Below are 21,734 nucleotides of genomic sequence, written 5' to 3'. Positions count from 1 at the left end.
CCACCTCCTCTTCTTCCTCTCGAGGGCAGATCTGAAGTCCGTTTTGGGCTCCGGAGAGGGGAAATCGTTGCCATCGTCATCATCAACCTTCCTTCATCACCAATTCCATGATGCTCTTCACCGTTCGTGAGTAATCTCATCATAGGATTGCTGGACGGTGATGGGTTGGATGAGATTTATCATGTAATCGAGTTAGTTTTGACAGGAATTGATCCCTAGTATCCACTATGTTCTGAGATTGATGTTGCTACTACTTTGCCATGCTTAATGCTTGTCACTAGGGCCCGAGTGCCATGATTTCAGATCTGAACCTATTATGTTGTCGCCAATATATGTGTTTTCTTGATCATATCTTGCAAGTTGTAGTCACCTACTATGTGTTATGACCCGGCAACCCCGGAGTGACAATAGCAGGAACCACTCCCGGAGATGACCATAGTATGAGGAGTTCATGTATTCACCAAGTGTTAATGCGTTGGTCCGGTTCTTTATTATAAGGAGAACCTTAATATCCCGTAGTTTCCATTAGGACCCCGCTGCCATGGGAGGGATGGACAATAGATATCATCCAAGTTCTTTTCCCTAAGCACGTATGACTACATACGGAATACATGCCTACATTATATTGACGAACCGGAGCTAGTTACATATCTCTCCGTGTTATAACTGTTGCATGATGAATAGCATCCGGCATAATCATCCATCACCGATCCAATGCCTACGAGTCTTTTACTACTGGTCCTTGCTAGGTTACTTTGCCGCTACTCATGTCACTTTGCTGCTACTGGTTATTGTTGCTACTGCTTCTATCATACTACCTTGCTACTGATACTTTGATGCAGATACTAAATCTTTCAGGTGTGGTTGAATTGACAACTCAACTGCTAATACTTCAGAATATTCTTTGGCTTCCCCTTGAGTCGAATCAATAAATTTGGGTTGAATACTCTAACCTCGAAAACTGTTGCGATCCCCTATACTTGTGGGTTATCAGGAGGCCACCTCCATGGCCTCCTCGAGGGCTTGGAAAAGGGACGTGCGGGACACATTCCCACTCTCCGCCAGCTCGGCTGGCAGCGAATCTCCCTCCAAGACCTGATCTGTCAACAGATCTCAAACGGGGCTGTAATAAGTAAAAAAATACATGCCGACCAATCAATAAAGGATTCGGTATAAGTTCACTCAATAAAGTCATCGTAGCTCGTACCTTCAGGCCAGGGGCTTGACCCTTGGGGCTCAGCAGGGAACCATCTCGAACTCCCCGACCTCGTCGTCGGAATTCGGATAGTTCCCAAGAGAAGCGGCCTTGCCTTTATAATGCCTCTTCGGGGCCCTAGGAGGCAGAGCTTCTTTCTCCGCCTCGTGCGGCACTCTCTTCCTGGACTAGGAGGAGTTCATATCCTCCTCCTCTTCCACGTCCTCCACCTCTCGGGTAGAGGAAACACGCGTTTCCTCGGACTTAGTCTCCGAAGGACCCCTGGAAAGGACACCTTCGAGGGTCTCCTTCTTCTTCGGCTCCGGTGGCTTCAGAACCAACATCGCGGCCAGCAAGTTTGACCTTGGCCCCTCAGGGAGCGGGGTTGGCTCATCGATGTTCTTGACTATGGTCAACCACTCATGTCGATACCATTTGAGGAGGAATGATATCTTCAAAAAGGAAATGAGAACTTTGGGACAGAAATAATGTTCGGACATACCTCGACTGGAGGCGTTTTCTCGTCCAAACCTCTGTCTTCGTCCTCGACTGGCTACACTAGTTGGGGCTTGAACAAAATCCGCCACAGATCCTCGTGGGTCATGCGAAAGAACTCCCTGATGACCTTGGGGTCATCGGGCTTGTGAACTCCCATCGGATTCGCCCGATGCTGGCACGGTAGGATGCAGCGATGCAGAGCGACTTGGATCACATTAGTTAGTTGGATGTTGGCATCCACCATCTGCTTCATGTGTTTTTGCATCATCTTCACATCCCTGGCAAACCCACAGTCTATGTCTTTCTTGACCCAGGAGGTTAGCCTCTCTGGAGGTCCGAACTTGAAATCAGCACGTGCTGCCCAGTTCACCTCCCGCGGTTCGGTGATATAGAACCACTCCTTCTGCCAGCCCTTGATATTGTCTATCAAGGTGCCCTCTGTCCATACCACCTTGCGAAGCTTGCTTATCACCATCCCGCCGCAATCAGCATGATGGCTACTCACCGATTTTGGCTTGACGTTGAACGTCTTGAGCCAGAGCCCAAAATGCGGATGGACCCGCAAGAATGCTTCCACATACGATGGTAAAGGAGGTAATGTGCATAGTGGAGTTGGGAGGGAGATCATGGAAATCCAACCCGTAATAGAACATGAGGCCCCTCACGAAAGGGTGAAGGGGAAAACCTAGGCCCCGGAGGAAATGGGGAATGAACACTACCCGCTCACCCGGCCTTGGAATGGGGATCACCAGGCCCGCCTCCGCCGCCCGGTTGGTAATGTTAGAGGAAAGGTATTCGGAGCGCTTCAGCTCATGGATGTCAGCATCAAAGACAGTCGACACCTCCCACTTGCCATGAGAGCCGGCCATGGTGCGGGCTCAAATATGGCGATAGGAGAAGAGAGCAGGAAGGAAATTAGATCTTGGCGCTCGAGCTCAGAGGAGGCAAGAGAGAAGCCGAGGATGCAGGTGGTAAAGATTTTTCGATTTTTGTTCCTTTTTGTAAGGATCTGTAATACCAAGGGTCCCTTTTACCGCGTCGGTCGCTCCGCCACCCTCCCCCATAAAACTATCTAGCCATTGTGCGCGTGGGTAAGCATGTGCAATTATTCATATCCTAGTAAATGTGGAAGCACGATCTTCTCGAGAGGACGTGCCCCTTGAAACATGGCCCCAAGTTGCAGTTCGAGGCAACCTTTCGTCACGAAAGCCTGCCAATTGAGGGACTATTCACACATGGGTGTTTAAATGCCTTCGCTAAAAAAGATGCCAGTTTTGAAAGATATGTAGGTTAGTGAAGCGATCAAATCAGAGTCAGCCGAGCATGGGGGGAACTCACCTTGCAAGCCGATTACTATCGGTATGTAGGGCAGCTGAAGGCTGAACACACCGGCGTTGAAGGCTAGTTCAGGGGCTACTGAGGGAGTCATGGATTAAGGGGTCCTCGGGGCGCCGACCCATGGACCGAATCATCGGAGTCCGGATAGTTGACAGCTTCGTATGGAGGAAGGAAGGGGTCGAGGACTGGCATGTATTCTAAGCTTAGAGAGACTAGGTCGGTTCATCTATTCCCGATTATAGTCGGTAAACTGTAAACCCTAGGGCCCCTGGTGTGTATATAATTGAGGGACCTTAATCCGTGTAGAGGAGGCTGAATCATCTAGGGTTTAGCATATATGATCTCGAGGTACATCTACTCTGTAATCATCTTTATCAATACAATCAAGTAGGACGTAGGGTATTACATCCATAGGAGGGCGCGAACCTGGGTAAACCATCATCTCCCCCTTCTTCCTACAACCCATCGGTCTAAGGTTCACAATCCGGGACCCCCTACTCGAGATCTGCCAGTTTTAACAGCGACATCGGTCAGCCCGGGCGTTTGAAGCCGGTTTGAGAGGCCCGTTTGTGTCAATTTTTTGTGACCGGACAGTGTCCGGGATCCCTGCCCGGCCGTTTGAGGAAGGTTTGAGGGGTCCGTATGTAGATGCTCTAACAAGTGGTTTTAAGAGAAAGGTTAGTTAGGGCATGTACAATGGTGCTATCTTAAGAGTGCCTTGTAGGATAAATGATGAGGTGGAGGAGAGAGAACTCATAAAAAAGGGTTGCCTTCTCTTATTTAAGATAGAACAAGATGTCTCACCATGTTTTTAGGAATAGCTAGTCATCGAAGACAAGTCTAAGAGGTGTTCCATTTTAAGACATTTTTTCTCATCTCTAAGTTACATGTAAGACTTAAGGTAAAGTCATCTTATCCACCATTGTACATGCCCTTATGAGCAAGGTTACGAGGAGGTTGAGGTTGTTTCGATCCAGAGGGAAAGTGTGAGAGGAGCACGTGGTGGCCAATTACTTTCAGGGATCAGAAGGAAGTGAGCAGCGTCGGCGAGATCGATCCGCACATTGAAAGAGGTGGTGGCGGAATTGTAGCGTTGGAGGCAAAATGGAAAATTTTGACCCAAGAACAAAACTAGTTCACAAAATGAACTCTCCATGAAAAAAATTCACCCTGCTGACCCCTTTTTGTGGTGCTTCTGACTTAGGCGCCACAGTACACTGTGTGGCGCCCGATACTATGTTGTGTGGTGCCCGAGACCTTGTGTGGCGCCTAGAGCATCTCTAGCAGACCCTGTATAACGCCTCGGACCGCAAAATAACCGCCAAAATACGGATCGGGCGGAAAAAAGCTGCCTGACCGGACCCCACAAATGCGTCTGACCCGTAAAAAAGTTTGCGGGGCGCGGCAAAATGCCCACCCCAACCCGCGAAAACGCAGGTTCTCCCACTCGCCCCATCGGTGCCCTATATATATCAAGAGCGGTTGGTGGGTGGTACATTTTAGTGCGGGCATAGCTATCCCGAGGATAATTAATCAACAACCCGGGCCAGTGCTCCTCACGAGTGTTGGTCCAACCCGAGCGATGTCCGGCACCCCCTGGTCACCCGGGGTTTCAGCCAATCCGACATCTAGCTCATCCGATCGTGCCGTGAGAACGAGATATGCGGCTCCTATCGGGTCTGTCGGCACGCTGATACGTCCATTTTGCATCATGCTTTTATATTGATATTTATCGCATTATGGGCTGTTATTACACATTATGATACAATACTTATGCCTTTTCTCTCTTATTTTATAAGGTTTACATGAAGATGGAGAATGTCGGCAGCTGGAATTCTAGACTGGAAAAGGAGCAAGTTTGAGATACCTATTATACACAACTCCAAAAGCCGTGAAAATCAGCGAGGAATTATTTAGAAATATATAAAAAATATTGGGCGGAAGAAATAGTGGAGGGGAGCCACCAGGAGGTCACGAGCCTGCCAGTCGCGCCCCACCCCCCTGGGCGCGCCTGGGGGGCTCGTGGGCCCCCTGTTACCCCTCCGGCTCCCATCTTCTGCTATAAGGAGGGTTTCGTCCCAGCAAAAATCAAGGGAGAGCTTTCGGGAAAAAACGCCGGTGCCACTAGGCGGAACTTGAGCAGGACCAATCTAGAGCTCCGGCAAGGCCGTCCTGCTGGGGAAACTTCCCTCCCGGAGGCGGAAATGGTCGCCATCGTCATCACCAACACTCCTCTCATCGGAGGGGACTCATCTTCATCAACATCTTCATCATCACCATCTCATCTCCAAACCCTAGTTCATCTCTTGTACCCAATCTTCGTCTCGCGACTCCGATTGGTACTTCTAAGGTTACCAGTAGTGTTAATTACTCCTTGTAGTTGGTGCTAGTTGGATTACTTGGTGGAAGATCATATGTTCAGATCCTTAATGCTATTCAATACCTCTATGATCATGAACATAATTATGCTTTGTGAGTAGTTACGTTTGTTCCTGAGGACATGGGATATGTCTTGCTATAAGTAGTCATGTGAATTTGGTATTCGTTCGATATTTTGATGCGTTGTATGTTGTCTTTCCTCTAGTGGTGTTATGTGAACGTCGACTACATGACACTTCACCATTATTTGGGCCTAGAGGAAGGCATTGGGAAGTAATAGGTAGATGATGGGTTGCTAGAGTGACAGAAGCTTAAACCCTAGTTTATGCGTTGCTTCGCAAGGGGATGATTTGGATCCACCAGTTTAATGTTATGGTTAGACTTTGTCTTAATTCTTCTTTCTTAGTTGCGAATGCTTGCGAGAGGGGTTAATCATAAGTGGGATGTTTGTCCAAGTAAGGACAGCACCCAAGCACCGGTCCACCCACATATCAAACTATCAAAGTAGTGAACGCTAATCATATGAACATGATGAAAACTAGCTTGACAGAAATTCCCATGTGTCCTCGGGAGCGCTTTACCTTATATAAGAGTTCGTCCAGGCTTGTCCCTTGCTACAAAAGGGATTGGGCCATCTTGCTGCACCTTTGTTACTATTGTTACTTGTTACCCGTTATGAATTATCTTATCCCGTAACTATCTATTACCGATAATTTCAGTGCTTGTAGAGAATACCTTGCTGAAAACCACTTCTCATTTCCTTCTGCTCCTCGTTGGGTTCGACACTCTTACTTATCGAAAGGACTACGATAGATCCCCTATACTTGTGGGTCATCACATGCTGGGCGGCCTTGCTGGATTAGTTTTACCTTTTATGAAATATCTTGTGCATCGGGATTCGGGTGAGACTTTGGGTTTTCTCAGAGTTGAGGTTTTTTCCACTAAGGAATCTGAGGAGATCACGAGTTTCGTGATCGAGGATTTCTATGCATCTTGTTGAAATTTGTGATGGATTAGTTGGAGCACCCCTGCAGGGTTAAATCTTTTGAAAAGCCGTGTCCATAGTTATGTGACAAACTTGTAAACTTTGTTAACATCATGCCAACTATGTGCGTAACCATGAAAAGTCGTGCAGGGTTCTAGATAACTTGAAATAACTTAACTAAAACCTGCCAACTGTGTGTGTAACCATGACTGTTTCCTTCAGAGCTCCTTTTCTAATCGAGAACACGGTGGGGTTATGACTGACGTAAGTAGGTGTTCAGAATCACCTAGTGATTATATTAGATTTTTGACCGTCATGCGTAGAGCACCAAACTACTTCATGTTCTTCGTAATATAGCCACCATAAATGCTTAGTGCTGCTGCAAACTCAAACACATACCCCATCCTCACCTAATAACTTAGTAAGACTCGCTATCATGGTCATGAGATTGTTGAGTTGTTTTGGCTCACAGATTACTACAATCAGCCCACATGTATAGGTGCAGCAGATACAGATGCTTTCGTGGCTACACAGCTGAAGTGGGAGTTTGACGAGGACAGTGGCCGTATGTACGTGACGTACCCCGACGACTAGAGGTCCTTGGTCGTGATTGTGAGCCTAGCGAGGCGGGAATATTGCTTTTGTTGTTTATCTTGTTCGTAGTCGGACCCTGCCTTCTGAATGATTTGAATAAATGTTGTGTGAATCATGTAACTTAATTGTGGCGAGTGTAAGCCAAATCTTATTACTCACCCCTCTTGTGGGTATTGCAATGTTTACCGTTCTTACGAAACACTTAGATGCGCCCCTTTCCCCTTTTGAGGCCTCGCCCCCAAATAAGAAAAGAGTCGCATCGTCCAAGATGCGATTCTTTCTTTATTTGGGGGTGAGGCATCAACTAAGGAAAGAATCGCATCTTGAACGTGACATCCCGCGACAAGCGAGCCTTAGGCTCCCGATAGGCTCTCCAGCGAGGCAACCAAGATGTGAAGCATCCATCTTTAGTTGTTCACCAAGGCGACAACTAACATATCCCCATTCTTCTTTCTATGTAATTTATTTTGGGTAATTCAGGTTTACCCGAACACTAACTTGATATTTCGGCTATGCGAATTCCCAGGTATAAAAGAATTGGACAAATTTTAGTTTTTAATTTTGAAAAACCAAATTTTCTATGACCCGAATTATCTGATCCCGAATTTCAGGTAAACCCAAACGCCAAGCCTGAAATACATGTATGGTTGGTACACTAATTGGTTGCATGAACTGATGCCCACCCACCATTTGGCAAGTCGATCCAGATCGAGATTGTCGATGATGATGTCGTGACTATGCCCTATCAACCTCGTCGGGGCCATGAGAGACGTATGAGGCGCTCACTTCACTGGCAACATATTTCTGCCATTCAGCGGTCGACAGTATCGTTTTCACGTCGCGTGACGCAGCAGCATCTAACATGTCCAAATTATGGCCCTTCGGTGCCTGGTGGGTGCACGACATTATTTTCCTTTCACTTATCAGTTTGTTGCTCTTGGACTGGTGGTTATCACTCATCAGTACATTCCGCACGATTGCCACCACAAAATCTTGCTTAATATTGTTATTTCTGTTACTATTATCCGACTCGAGCTTAATCTTATTCGTTACCAGTTATTATGAACGAGCAATGATCGGTGTGGCCACCGAAAGAGACTCCTGGAGCGACTCGTCACCTCCTGATTTCCTGGCCGTCGTGCCGGCGTGGCCACCTGAGCGAATTATCTTGCCACTTGTCACGCCATTTCGAGCTTCGCCTTGCTATAAACCCACACCGCAGACGACACGTACATCTCGGTAAAACGACGACGAGGGCGATGGAGAAGCCCGGCAGCTTCGACGGGAGCTCGTCGGAGGACGCGGGGACGCCCCTGCTGCTGCCGGTGCATCGCGACGACGCCACGACCACGGCCACGGCGGGGGGACGACGTCCGGCCTCGTCGCGCCTGAGGGCTCTCCTCGCGCATAAGTACCCTGCGATCGCGTCGGGGCCCGTGGCGTGCGCGGCCATATGCGCGCTCGTGGACCTCGGCGGCGCCGGCGCGGCGCCGCGGAACATGCTGGGCGTGCTGGCGTGGGTGTTCCTGTGGTGGGTGACGGACGCCGTGCCCCTCGGCGTGGCGTCCATGGCGCCGCTCTTCCTGTTCCCGGCCTTTGGCATCTCCTCCGCCGACTCCGTTGCCAAGGCGTACATGGACGACGTCATCGCCCTCGTCCTCGGAAGCTTCATCCTCGCCCTCGCCATCGAGCGCTACCACATCCACCGCCGCCTCGCTCTCAACGTGCGCTAATACTTAACTAACATTTCCACCGCGCGCGTAGCTTGCTAGAATTCTTGACGCCTAAACTGATCACCACGCATCGCGCAGATCACGCTGCGGTTCTGCGGGGACCCGGTGCGGCCGTCGCTGCTGCTGCTGGGGATCACCGGCACGACGGCGTTCGTGAGCATGTGGATCCACAACACGGCGTGCACGGTGATGATGATGCCGGTGGCGACGGGGATCCTGCAGCGGTTCCCGCGGGGCGCCGGCGCCGGCCAGGAGGAGGAGGAGCAGGAGGTGCGGCGGTTCTCCAAGGCGGTGGTGCTGGGCGTGGTGTACGCGTCGGCGGTGGGCGGGATGGCGACGCTGACGGGCACCGGAGTGAACATCATCCTGGTGGGGATGTGGTCGGCGTACTTTCCGGAGAAAGAGCCCATCACCTTCAGCTCGTGGATGAGCTTTGGCCTCCCAGTGGCGCTGGCCATGTTCTTGGCGCTCTGGGTCACGCTCTGCTTCATGTACTGTTCCAACAACACCGGAAAGGCGCTCTCTGCCTACCTCGACGGAAGCCACCTCAGAAGGGAGCTCAGCTTGTTAGGTACAGTACCTTTCCTTCCTTGTCTTCAGTAAACATTTTTTATTCTCTCATCTCATCTTCTTTGACCATGGCTGCATGCATCGTCGGTCGGGGATAATCCTTTTTTTTTTTTTAAAAAAATCTTCTTTGACGTGATACTTTTCTCGATCAACAGAGAGACATGAGTGACCTAACTGACTTTTGACTTTTCGTAAATTTTTAGCATTTGGATGATTCTGATTGGAAGAAGTCTCAGTTATATGGACGTAGAGTTTCTGCTCCCCAGCTCATTTGACCTCGGTAAACAGTAAATTCGAAAAATATATATATTTTTTTTAATAACATCTATAAAAGTTTTAAGTGCATACAGCGTTTTGAGAGTCTGATTTTTTTTTTCACGCCTTATGAAAATGTTATTTCAGGTCAACTTTTTTTCATGCACTTGAAACTTTTGTCAATGTTGCTTACAGAAGAATTCATTTTTTTAATTTGTTTCGATTCTTTTTTAATTTACTGTTCATCGAGCTCATCATTTGAGCTCTGGAGCAAAGGGGCACTTTCCCAGTTCCAGTAGTTTTTTTAGCTCAAAACACAAATACATTGTCCAAGGCGAACTGTAGTTGTCTCTCTGATGAGGGTTAGCATCATCTTCTATGACAGGTCCAATGGCTTTCGCGGAGAAGATGGTCTTGGCTGTCTTTGGGGTAAATTCACTTATTTTCCATGCCAATAGAAGTTTGAACAAAGAAGTGTTTGCTTTCTGTCGCACAATGTGGACCTGCTACTTGGTCATAATAAATCGTTAAGAACTCATCGAAATGGGCAACTTTTGCAGGGTTTAATTGTGTTATGGATGACTAGGAACCTAACAGACGACATTCCTGGGTGGGGAGTTCTCTTCCACAATCAAGTTGGGGATGGAACAGTCACGGTAAGTGCCCAAGATAATCATAAACTTTCTGAGCAGTAACACTACATATATATATATAACCTGATCTCATGGAGGAGCAAAGCAAATCACTTGCGACGCAGATCATGATGGCCACGCTGCTGTTCATAATCCCGAGCGGGAAGAGCGAGGGCGAGAAGCTCATGGACTGGGACAAGTGCAGGAAGCTGCAGTGGAACATCGTGCTCCTCCTCGGCGCGGGCTTCGCGATCGCCGACGGCTTCAGGACCAGCGGCCTGACCGGCATCCTCTCGGACGGCCTCAGGTTCCTCGAGGGCGCGCCGACGCTGGTGATCGTGCCCGTGGCCTGCGTTTTTAGCGGGGTCATCACGGAGTTCATGTCCGACGACTCGACCACCACGCTGGTGCTGCCTCTGTTTGCTGAGCTGGCCAGGTCCATCGAGGTGCACCCCGCGCTTCTCATGATCTCCGGCGCGATCGGGGCCCAGCTGTCGTACTTGTTTCCCACCGGGTCGCCGTCGAATGTCGTCGGCTTCAGCACTGGCCACATTACCATCAAGGATCTGGTGGCCACTGGATTGCCCCTCAAGGTTGTCGGAGTTGCAGCTCTCACAGTCTTGCTGCCAACACTAGGTAATTAACAACGCCTCCTGCACCAAGCACACCATGCATGAAGAATTAGTCGTCCGTCAGTAACTAAGTGATGCTCTACTGCCCTCTCTAACATTTTTCCATTGTCAATTTGATCATGCAGGGTCAGTGATTTTTGGCATGGACAACAAGTCCTAGTTAGGGATATGGATCATGGATGCAAGTTCTGGAACCTTTCATCCTTGGTCTGGCAGGATACTGAGGTTGAACAGCAGTTTCACCATGTCACGACTCATGACTGCAGCTTGCTGCGTGTTCGGGATATGGTTTGTATAGGATTAAGCAAGCGGTTTTGTACAAGGTGTGTATGTATAAATATATTCGGAATATGTCCAGTGTGATTATCTTTTTCTATGGGCAACTATGTTTATCAGGTAAAGCTGCGGAGGCCGGGGCTCCACCTCCTTTTCTAAAAAAAAAATCAGGTAAAGCTTCAATAATTCAAAGAACAACAGAAATCTGGAAGCTAAGCTGATGACAGTGGCAGCAATACATGAAGTATTCAGACAATAGACATTTTGCTTCAGAGATATTTGGATCTCAAATTGAATATATATATGTGGTTTAAAAAAGAACGTTGTCGACCTACTTGTGGTGATAAGTGCTCTGAACTATCACAATAGACATTGATGCCTCTTCTCCAGAATAAACAAACACTGGAGCCATTAGGAAACATCACAATCATCGCAATACAGGTATGTTGCAAAATAAGTGAAGGAATCGGAATTGAGTACATGGTTGGATTTCATAACCCTGGCGGCTACGTACCGAGGAGTTCAAAATAACTTAGCTTGGCAGATAACAACGGTAGCAATACTTGGCCTGGTGGATTCGGAAGCTGCAGGGAACACAATCATCTTTGATGATGAGCAATAGAATATGTAATAGATGCTTCAGATATGTTGAATATCAAACAGAATATGTGGCGGTTCAGAAAAGATAAAAAAACATGGCGTTGTCAATCTAACCCGTGGTGATAAGTAGTGTCAACTTTTTTTTTAACCGAAAAAGGTTTCCCCCGCTTTGTATACAAAGCAACCAACACCGTACAAAGACCATTACTGGGGCGAATAGCACATCAAGCCTAAAAAACAAAAAAAGAAACAAATGCCAACAGCGACAAAGAACGGATGATCCGCCCCCGCTGCGTCTTCCGGAAACAAACTCCCACAGCCCGAGGCTCCGATCCGCCGCGTGCCAAACAGCACCTCCAAGAAGGGATCCGACGTCAATGACGCTACTGCCCGGACGAGTCCTAGGGTTTCCCCCGGCACGTGGAAGGAGGCAGAGGACGTGTGGGAGGCCCGTGCCTCCGGCACCGCCGTGGTCACCAACCGGACACGACAGCAGGCCACCCCTGGCCCAGCCGGGCCTGAAACGGGCCCGCTAAGCCCTGCCGGCCATGATGCAGCGGGCTGGGCACGGTGCCGCCAGCACCCTACCGTTCGTCGCCGCTCCCCCATCTCCTAGAAGCTCCGCCGCAGAACCGCTCTGCCGATGGCTCGCCCAGGCCCAGATGGGCCCCGCAGGGCCTAGATCTGGGCCGGGAGGCCGTCGCTAGATCTCGCCACAGCGTCACCCTGACGCCAAACGCCGCCCAGCCGTCCGCCCACGCCGCGCCGGGGAGCCCCGCCGCCACCTGGAATGCTGCCGCCTAGGAGCATCCCCCGGTGTAGCTCCACCCCGCATCGGAGAGCCACCGGGAGGGGAAGTGTCGGGGGCCTCCGCCACCAGCGAACCCGGGGCCAGGCCGGCCGCGGGTGCTAGCGACAACGGCGGAGAGGGGAGGGCGAGAGCGGGGCTGGAGGAAGGAGGAGCTTGGCCGCGGCCGGTCGCCCGCGGGGGCGACGCGGTCGCGGGAGCGCAGAGCGGGTCCTCTGAGAACCCAACTTTTTTTTAGATAGAAAAGGAGATTAAACCCTCAACTTCTGCATCAATCGATGCATTGCAGCCCTGGTTTGTTTTATACAGTATATTTCTGTCCCTCTCATATGATGTCAAATAATAAAAATTCTAGATTTTGACATCTGGAGGCTGTAGCCACTACAAACACCACAATCGTTGGAATTTACAGAAGCTACAAATATCACAATCTGGAGACTCATTTCGAAAAACAGTCTGGAGACTGGAGACACTACTCTGTTACTGGTTGGTGTTTATTTTCCTGATATGGGTTACATGGTTGCTGTTGCTAGTGCTCTGTTTAACTGAAAAGTCAGTTTTTGTTGGGATCTACATTTGTTTTCTGATTCTAACCTGCACATATGCAGTATTGATTAAGAATCTCTTTGATGAAACGCTCTACACTCTACAGTTCTGTTATACCCTTTTAGGGAAACATATGAATCCCTGAAAAGTGCTGTCAGCGTGCTACTCTACAAAAAGAGCACATGAGGAAAGAATAGTACAGAGCTGTTCTCCATTGTTGGATCAGTTAACATCTGCTCCTACGTTAGTACTCCCTCCGTTTCACAATACTTGTCGTGGTTTTAGTTCAAATTTGAACTAAATCACGACAAGTATTTTGGAACGGTGGGAGTATCTTTTATCTACCAGTAATGTTACAACACTGGTTTTACCATATAGATATTTAAGTGGAATAGTGACTTGCATAGCAAGTGTTAACATGATATGCAGAGAGTTTCCACTTGAACAACTACACTCTAGAGTCTAGACCACTGTAATTTGCACAAAGAGAATGCTTTTATGCATTACATCCTAACAAAAAGTTGAAGTTCAAAGAATGCACCCTGCAATCTTGAGAAGTCAGAACTGTTGGAAATCAGCAAACCTACACCATTAGTTCCTGCGGAAGTAAATTAAGCTATATATTTCTCGATATAAGTAAACTAATATGCCACTTATCAGACCATCCTATCATTGCAAATTATGTGAAAACAGTTGGTTCTTCACATTGAAAAGAGTCGACTACATGGGGCCGATGAGTTTCTGAAGACTAGTGTTGTGAACTGAATTTCTTTCCTATAAAACTAAACTAAACATAAAGGTAGCTCTCTTAATATTAGCAACTATAGTGTTGTGAACTTGGATTTAGGGAGGTACACAAAGTTCACTAATATTATTGATGAAACAATGTGAGTACGCCTCATCCAACAAGTACATCAAGTATCCGGAAGGGATTCAATATCATTACACTAAAAATATCTGGAACACACTCTAATCTAATCAGGTTTATACTGAGTTAAATGCATGAAACCACCACTTTAACGTTATAGCTCTCGAAAAACCACCACTTTACAAAACGTGACACTTTGCACTGCACCGAAAATTTGACAGTGACAAAAAACACTAACAGCGTGTTTGGTTGGGGGTAATTAGAGTCGGGAATGGGAATTAAAGGGATACAAGACTTTAAATCCATTGTTTGGTTCAGGGGATTGGAAATTTATAAAGGAATAGGCATGGGAATTGAGACTCCAACTTCCACCGTTTTATTAACAGGGGAGGGGGTGGGAGTTGGAAGGGAATTGTTTTAGTGAGTCAATCTTAACCCTTCATCATAACTTATGTCCACTCCCTTAGTCTAATCCCTCGTCAATTCCCATGAACCAAACAAGGGAATACAAATTCTCCTCAAATTCTCGCATATAATTCCTATCATGTGCCAAATAGGGGATTGGGAGTAAAATGACTCATCCCATGTCTAATCTCAATACAACTCCCTACATTAAACTCCCATTCCTCTTCCCAAATATTGCCAAACACGCTGTAACGGGAAATGCTAAGGACTTTGCTGACGTCACTAATCGGTCGGACCCGCCCGTTAGGTAGAGTTGACAGAAAAAATTCCATGAGAGAAAATAGACTTGGTCTTCTTTCTCCTTCTCTCTTTCTCACCTCATGTGCACGCATGGAGTTCGCCGGAGCAGCCTGCACCACGTCGGGGACGAGGGAGTGATGCTCGCTGAGGTAGGGGGAGGGGCCCGCATCGCGGGAGCCACCGGTTCCAGCAAAGGGCCTTCGGCCCGGCTAGTCTGCCTCTCGCACGACGTGACCGGGACCTCCTGGTTGTTGCTGCCCCGCCGCCGCTGCCCTCTGCTGATGGCCGCCGCACCTGTTGGAAATATGCCCTAAAGGCAATAATAAAATGGTTATTATTATATTTCCTTGTTCATGATAATTGTTATTGTTCATGCTATAATTGTATTAACCGGAAACGGTAATACATGTGTGAATACATAGACCACACCATGTCCCTAGTGAGCCTCTAGTTGACTAGCTCATTGATCAATAGATGGTCATGGTTTCCTGACCATGGACATTGCATGTCGTTGACAATGGGATCACATCATTAGGAGAATGATGTGATGGACAAGAACCAATCCTAAGCATAGCACAAGATCGTGTAGTTCGTCTGCTAGAGCTTTTACAATATCAAGTATCATTTCCTTAGACCATGAGATTGTGCAACTCCCGGATACCGTAGGAATGCTTTGGTTGTACCAAACATCACAACGTAACTGGGTGACTATAAAGATGCACTACAGGTATCTCCGACAGTATCTGTTGGGTTGGTACGAAATGAGACTGGGATTTGTCACTCCGTGTGACGGAGAGGTGTCTCTGGGCCCACTCGGTAATACATCATCATAATGAACTCAATGTGACTAAGGAGTTAGTCACGAGATCATGTGTTACGGAACGAGTAAAGAGACTTGCCGGTAACGAGATTGAACAAGGTATAGGGATACCGTCGATCGAATCTCGGGCAAGTAATATACCGATGGACAAAGGGAATTTTATACGGGATTAAGTGAATCCCCGACATCGTGGTTCATCCGATGAGATCATCGTGGAACACGTGGGAGCCAATATGGGTATCCAGATCCCGATATTGGTTATTGGCCGGAGAGGCATCTTGGTCATGTCTGCATGGTTCCCGAACCCGTAGGATCTACACACTTAAGGTTCGGTGACGCTAGAGTTGTAATGGGAATTGTATATGTGGTTACAGAAGTTGTTCTAAGTCTCGGATGATATCCTGGACGTCACGAGGAGTTCCGGAATAGTCCGGAGGTGAAGATTTATATATGGTAAGTCCAGTTTCGGTCACCGGAAAGGTTTCGGGTTTTATCGGTATTGTACCAGGACCACCGAAAGGGTTCCTGGGGTCCACCGAGAGGGGCCACCTATCCCGGAGGGCCACACGGGCCAAAAGAGGGAGGGAACCAGCTCCCTGGTGGGCTGGTGCGCGCCATACAAGGCACCCAAGGCGCCTTGGGCTGGAAACCCTAGGGCGTGGGGGCTGCCTTCCACCAACTTGTGAGGCAAGCCACCCCCTTGGCCGTCGCCGCCCCCTCCTAGGGTTTCCTAGGGTGGCCGGCGCCCTCTCCCCTTCCACCTATAAATAGAGGAGGGGTGAGAGGGCTGCGCACACACCTGAACCCTCTCCCTTGGCGCAGCCCTACCCCTCCACTTCTCATCCTCCACGGGGCTTGGCGAAGCCCTGCCGCAGAACCACAAGCTCCACCGCCACCACGCCGTCGTGCTGCCAGAGCTCTCCCTCAACTTCTCCTCCCCCTTGCTGGATCACGAAGGAAGCGACATCTCTGGGCTGTACGTGTGTTGAACGCGGAGGCACTGCAGCGACCCGACTCAAAACGAGTCAAGCCTCTGTGTTTCTGTGCCATCCCTGGATCAGTATGCTGGCACACACAATACATCAATGTATATATCAAAGTGCAATCAGATGTAAATAGCGTAAAACTGATATATACCTTAATTATCTCAGCGGAAGCGGTCAAGGGAGTGGAGTCCCAATAAACACCAACGGCAAGTTGAGTGTAGACCGTAACCCTGAATCGTACTCTTACTCGTCGAAGAAAAGTATCTGCAACATAAGACGTTGTAGCCATGTAGGTCAGCCAGGGAGAGGGGAGCTATGGAAGGAGAGGGAGAAGAACTCGGGGTGAATCCCGTGGTCTGGGGAGTAGGCTCGGTCGTGAGCAGAGAAAAGGAAAGAGACGAGGGAGGAAGGAGAGCTAAAAAAATCTAAAAAAAAGAAATAAATCAAAATATCTATATATGGTAGTATATACCAAAAGAATCAGAAAATAAATCTCTACCCGAATAAAAAAAATTTAAAGAAAAAATAAAAACTTTGGAAAAAATTATTTTTTCAAAATCCCTAAAAGCATTATTTCTTTTTGCGGTCAAAGTTTGAATTTGAATTCACCGGAGATGGGGAAAGTCATTTTATTCCCTCTCATTCAAAAGTTTCGAAAAGTTTCAAATTTCACACAAGTTTCAGTCACTCAGCAAACAAACAAACAATCAATCTAATAATTATATTAACATTCCAAAATTTATAATTTTGGGATGTTACAAACTACCACACTTAAAATGAATCTCGTCCTCGAGATTCGAAGAGGCTAGAAAGAAAGGTTAGGGTTTGGGGGTCTTCTAACAAATCCAATCCGGCAAGGTGGGATGCTACCACACTTAAAATGAGAGATACTGGTCCCTCAAAAATGCTTTAACGATCCTCTGGGTTTTGGCAACTGACATCGCACAGTCTTCATATTAAATCCTTTGGTGATGCTCTCCCGTTGACATAAGCTTCTTCCATCACTGGGTCTTCTTAACTGACAGTCTCGTGGTCAATTCTAAATAACATGTCGATGGTTCTCATGGTGGTCTACCATTTGTGGTTGTCCTTCAGAGAAAGGGGTCTTGGTTTCATTCTCACCGTAAAATTTCCTACGTGTGACAACAAGTGCCATGTACATGGGCTTTTCTTATACCATTCTAAGGCTTAAACAAAAGTTTCAAAGAACGTCGTCTCTCACTATGGGTAAGTCTCTCAGATTTACCATTCCGAATAGCAAGATAAATGATAAGAGTAAGTCGTCATGGTGATCAATCCATTCCGCATCCAAATCATTTCTCTGTACAAGGTTTAGCGAATCTCGCATTCTAACACTTGGGCATCCTCACAAGCGTTGCAGAATTTCTCTTGTCCACGAACGAAGTTCGGATAATCCATTGGTTCTGCAAGCTGAACAAAACATCTATCGTATCTTCACAACTCTCAGGTTTTTCGTATGCTCCTAAGAAAACGTTTGCTGATCCATCATAACTTCTTCCATAAATCATATTCATTTCAGAATCAATCCTTTATTACATTCCTTAATTTATCCTCAAAAACTCCAATTCAAAGGTACTCTATTACAAATGCTGCCATGCACATGGTTCGGTATGGTCGAGCATTTCTGCCAACTTTATTCATCTGCCTCTCTTGGAGGTACTTTAGTTCCACTCGAACTTTCCAAGGTGCTCCTTGAAATCATCCATATTTTGCTTCATCATGGTGGTCATGAGCTTCATCTCCATCATCTCCGCACATACTTCACTCAGGTATTCCTGGGTATGACGGAGTCTTGCTTCAAGTATCTCTCCGATCTGACGGATGGCTTCCATGGCAGCTTCACGAACAACATCAAAGAAGGTTGCTCGTGGTACACGTGAAATGAAAAAGTATTGCCCCATAGTCTTTGGACAAACTCCTTTCACATGGTGGAGGTGTACTTCCACGTACCAAAGTTCCACTCCATTCTCCATGAATGGGTAGCCTTTGTAGACTGCATCTCCTTCAAGGTGAATGTGCTTCATCATGTCCTTCAGGATTTTTGGGTAATCATGATTACTGGTCAGGGTCATGATCGTTTCTGGGCCCTTGAGGAATGACTCGTAGAGAGTTGTCATCTGCAGGTGTCAGTAAATAGGTACTCAGAGGAATGTATGTGTCTCCTTGGTAATCATGGTACATTCCTACTCAGTGGATCCTGTGGGGTTTACCGATTGCTACCACACTTAAATGAACTATGCTCATGCCTGCATAGAGCATATTTTCTCATATCCTCATAATTGTTCAGAGATCTTTGCTCGTAGAGAAACAACGCATACAGTTTCAACATAGACAATCATGAGACAATAAATTCCATTTATTCATGATGTTATTACAATCTCAGGGACTTCTGTTACAAAAATTTCACTCCATGATCTTATGAAAAACAAGAGTGCTTCAGATTACACTTATAGCCGCGGACAAAACTTAACTACTCCATTCTAGCTTTCTTCCTTTGCGGACAATCGTTAGCAAAATGTCCTGCTTCCTTGCAACAAAAGCAAATGATTTCTGACAAGTCTCGAGGCTTCTTAGCTTCTGTTTTTGCTCCTTGGATTCCCGGCTTCCTTCCTGAGCACATGTATTTGTGGTGGCCAAATTTCATACACTTGTAACATCTGACATGACTCAGGTCTATGTCTGCAGAGATTTGGTTCTTTCGAGGGTACTTTTTCTTCTTTCCGGACTCCTTCATCTTGGCCAGTTCTTCTATTTCAAGTGGATCAAACTCCACTTCTTCCGTCGGGAAGTAACCCAGATTCTCTTGGCTTCTCTTCGTGCAGTCGTGTGAATAATGTCCTTCTTCTCCACATGAGTAGCATGCATTGGAGAAAAATCGGGTCAGACCTTGTCCATCAGGGTCTTCAATATTTTCGTTCATCACCGGCTCTTCTAGAATCTTCTTCTTGAGGGTTTCCTTCACTGCATCTTTCTGCTGCTGGACAACTTGTTGTACCTTGGGGTAAATGTGACATTGAGCTGGGTAGTGGGTGGTTCCTTCACAAAGGAAACAAGTCACCTGACTACTTGGGCACTCCTTAGCTAGGTGATTTTCTTCACAATGAGTGCATCCATCCTTGTGTTCTTCCTGGGTGTGTCCTATTTCTCCATAGATCTTGCATGCACAAGTCTTCTCCTTCAGATTATCATAGCACTTCCGAATGAGACGGGATCTTAACAACGTCTTCTTGAATTCTTCCCAATTTTCTGCTCCACTAAATCCTTGTATGGCACGATGCATTTTCCACCAGGTAGCAGCACTTTGGGTAAAGTACTGGAGAGCGTGTTCCACTTCATACTTCCTTGAGATCAAGTTGCTCCCGAAGTGGTTCTCCATGTTCTGAATCCATATCTCAGCTTCCAGTTGGGTCATTGGTCCAGAGACTACAAGTCCAGCTTCATACTCCATCTGTTAGGGTTGAGGTTTTGGGGATGAGACGGGTAAGAGAGGGAGGGAGATACACACAAACAATATTTTTGAGAATAGATTTTTTTGTTGTGGCCGTCGGAAAACACACACCAAAGACGGCTCACAAATCATCGTATCTAACGTGGGTACATAAAAGGGATTTGGACTTCTAATGGTCATATAATTATTCGGACACTTCAGGGTCTTCGAATTCTTCGGGTCTTGAGAGTCTTCAATTGGTGCAGCTTCAATTCTTCAATTGCATGGTGATATCTTCTTTACTTTGAAGTGGGAGTCGGTTGATCCTTCACGTGGTCAAAGGGGAAAGGGCATTGTCTAATTATGTGACGTGAGAGAGAACGTTTGATGAAACCAGAAGAGGTGAGAAGTAAAAGGTGTTGTTTAAAAATAAGATTTTTGAGAGGTCCTATCATAAGAAATTTCCAGTTTCTAGGGTCACGTCCTACAGTCAACATGTTCTCTGATACCATCTCTGTAGCGACCCGACTCAAAACGAGTCAAGCCTCTGTGTTTCTGTGCCATCCCTGGATCAGTATGCTGGCACACACAGTACATCAGTGTATATATCAAAGTGCAATCACATGTAAAATAGCGTAAAACTGATATATACCTTAATTATCTCAGCGGAAGCGGTCAAGGGAGTGGAGTCCCAATAAACACCAACGGCAAGTTGAGTGTAGACCATAACCCTGAATCGTACTCTTACTCATCAAAGAAAATATTTGCAACATAAGACGTTGCAGCCGTGTAGGTCAGCATATTGAATATGCTGGCAAGTCACATAAGAGAGGGGTGAAAAGTAATCATCTATACTATATGCATATATGGCATGTGGGGCTATAGATTTTTAGCGAAAAGCAAGTTTTCTCCTACATCAAGAGGGGGCTAAAAGCAAAATGTTACTACATTGTTGGTTGTTAACGAGATGGTTCCACCAACCAATTCTCGTACCCATGTTGTCAATAATAACCCTCATCAAATATATTAAATGGTGTTGAGAAATCCAGATAACTTTAGTTCCTTTGGCTCAAGTTGTCCATGACCGTGGACACGGCTAATCGATTAGGTTTGAGTACTCTGCAGAGTTTTTGCACACGTTCCCCACAAGATTTGATCGCCTCCGTGTATGTCCTCGCACTTCAGGGTGTTTGAAGACCGGATGATCAAAACATGGTCTTTCAACGGGTCCCTCTGAATCCCTGTCGGTGCCCATCCATTCCTACCGTTCATCTACATCTGCTAGCACCGCCTGTCCAGAGTCGCCGCGTTGTCCAACCAAGCCAGAGCCCATAATGACTTGTGGCTGTGCAGGTAAGCCTTGGGTCTTGAAAATATCCGTCCGTCTCTTTGAGCCTGGGTGAAGCTTTCCGCAGGATGACATGGCCTCTCCAGCATCCTGGGCATCCACTGGGTTTTCCAGGGAGCCGATCAACCGTCCTTCACCCAGTGTTGCATTGCGTCCGAGGTCTTGAAAATCTTGTCTTAACCGGTCTTGATTATTATATCAACCTCGCATCACTCGTGGTATACACTCAACCGATGACCCGTCTACTCAAGCATAGCATTAAGAAATTTTTGTCCCGGGGCCAAGTATCGGGGTTGTTGTGTTCCTACCACATGATACTACAACTTATACTAAAGTTTCCAAGTACCTAGGCAGCATGCAATTGGGCATAGGATGGTAGAACTACAATGCATAAAACATGGGTGATAGTATGATCAAAGTGACTTGCCTTGATGATAGTTGTCTTGCTCGAGCGCTTCTAAGTAACACGCTTCGCACTCCGGATGATCTACCGATACAAACACAAAGCACACCATAAG

General features: G+C 47.0%; 1 protein-coding gene across 1 annotated transcript; it reads left to right on the top strand.

Moving 5' to 3' along the window:
• The first annotated feature begins 8,130 nt into the window (after positions 1-8,130).
• LOC123412190 (tonoplast dicarboxylate transporter-like) lies at positions 8,131-11,187 on the top strand. Its single transcript, XM_045105129.1, has 6 exons — positions 8,131-8,713; positions 8,801-9,293; positions 9,933-9,976; positions 10,108-10,203; positions 10,305-10,815; positions 10,937-11,187. Exons 1-6 carry the CDS (start codon positions 8,249-8,251, stop codon positions 10,969-10,971), a joined length of 1,644 nt encoding a protein of 547 aa, XP_044961064.1. The 5' UTR covers positions 8,131-8,248; the 3' UTR covers positions 10,972-11,187.
• Positions 11,188-21,734: the final 10,547 nt, after the last annotated feature.

The sequence above is a fragment of the Hordeum vulgare genome, chromosome 7H (genome assembly GCF_904849725.1).
Source record: "Hordeum vulgare subsp. vulgare chromosome 7H, MorexV3_pseudomolecules_assembly, whole genome shotgun sequence".
NCBI classification, from domain to species: domain Eukaryota; kingdom Viridiplantae; phylum Streptophyta; class Magnoliopsida; order Poales; family Poaceae; genus Hordeum; species Hordeum vulgare.
The sequence above is the reverse complement of the archived record's forward strand: the minus strand, read 5'-3'. Positions and strand labels throughout refer to the sequence as shown.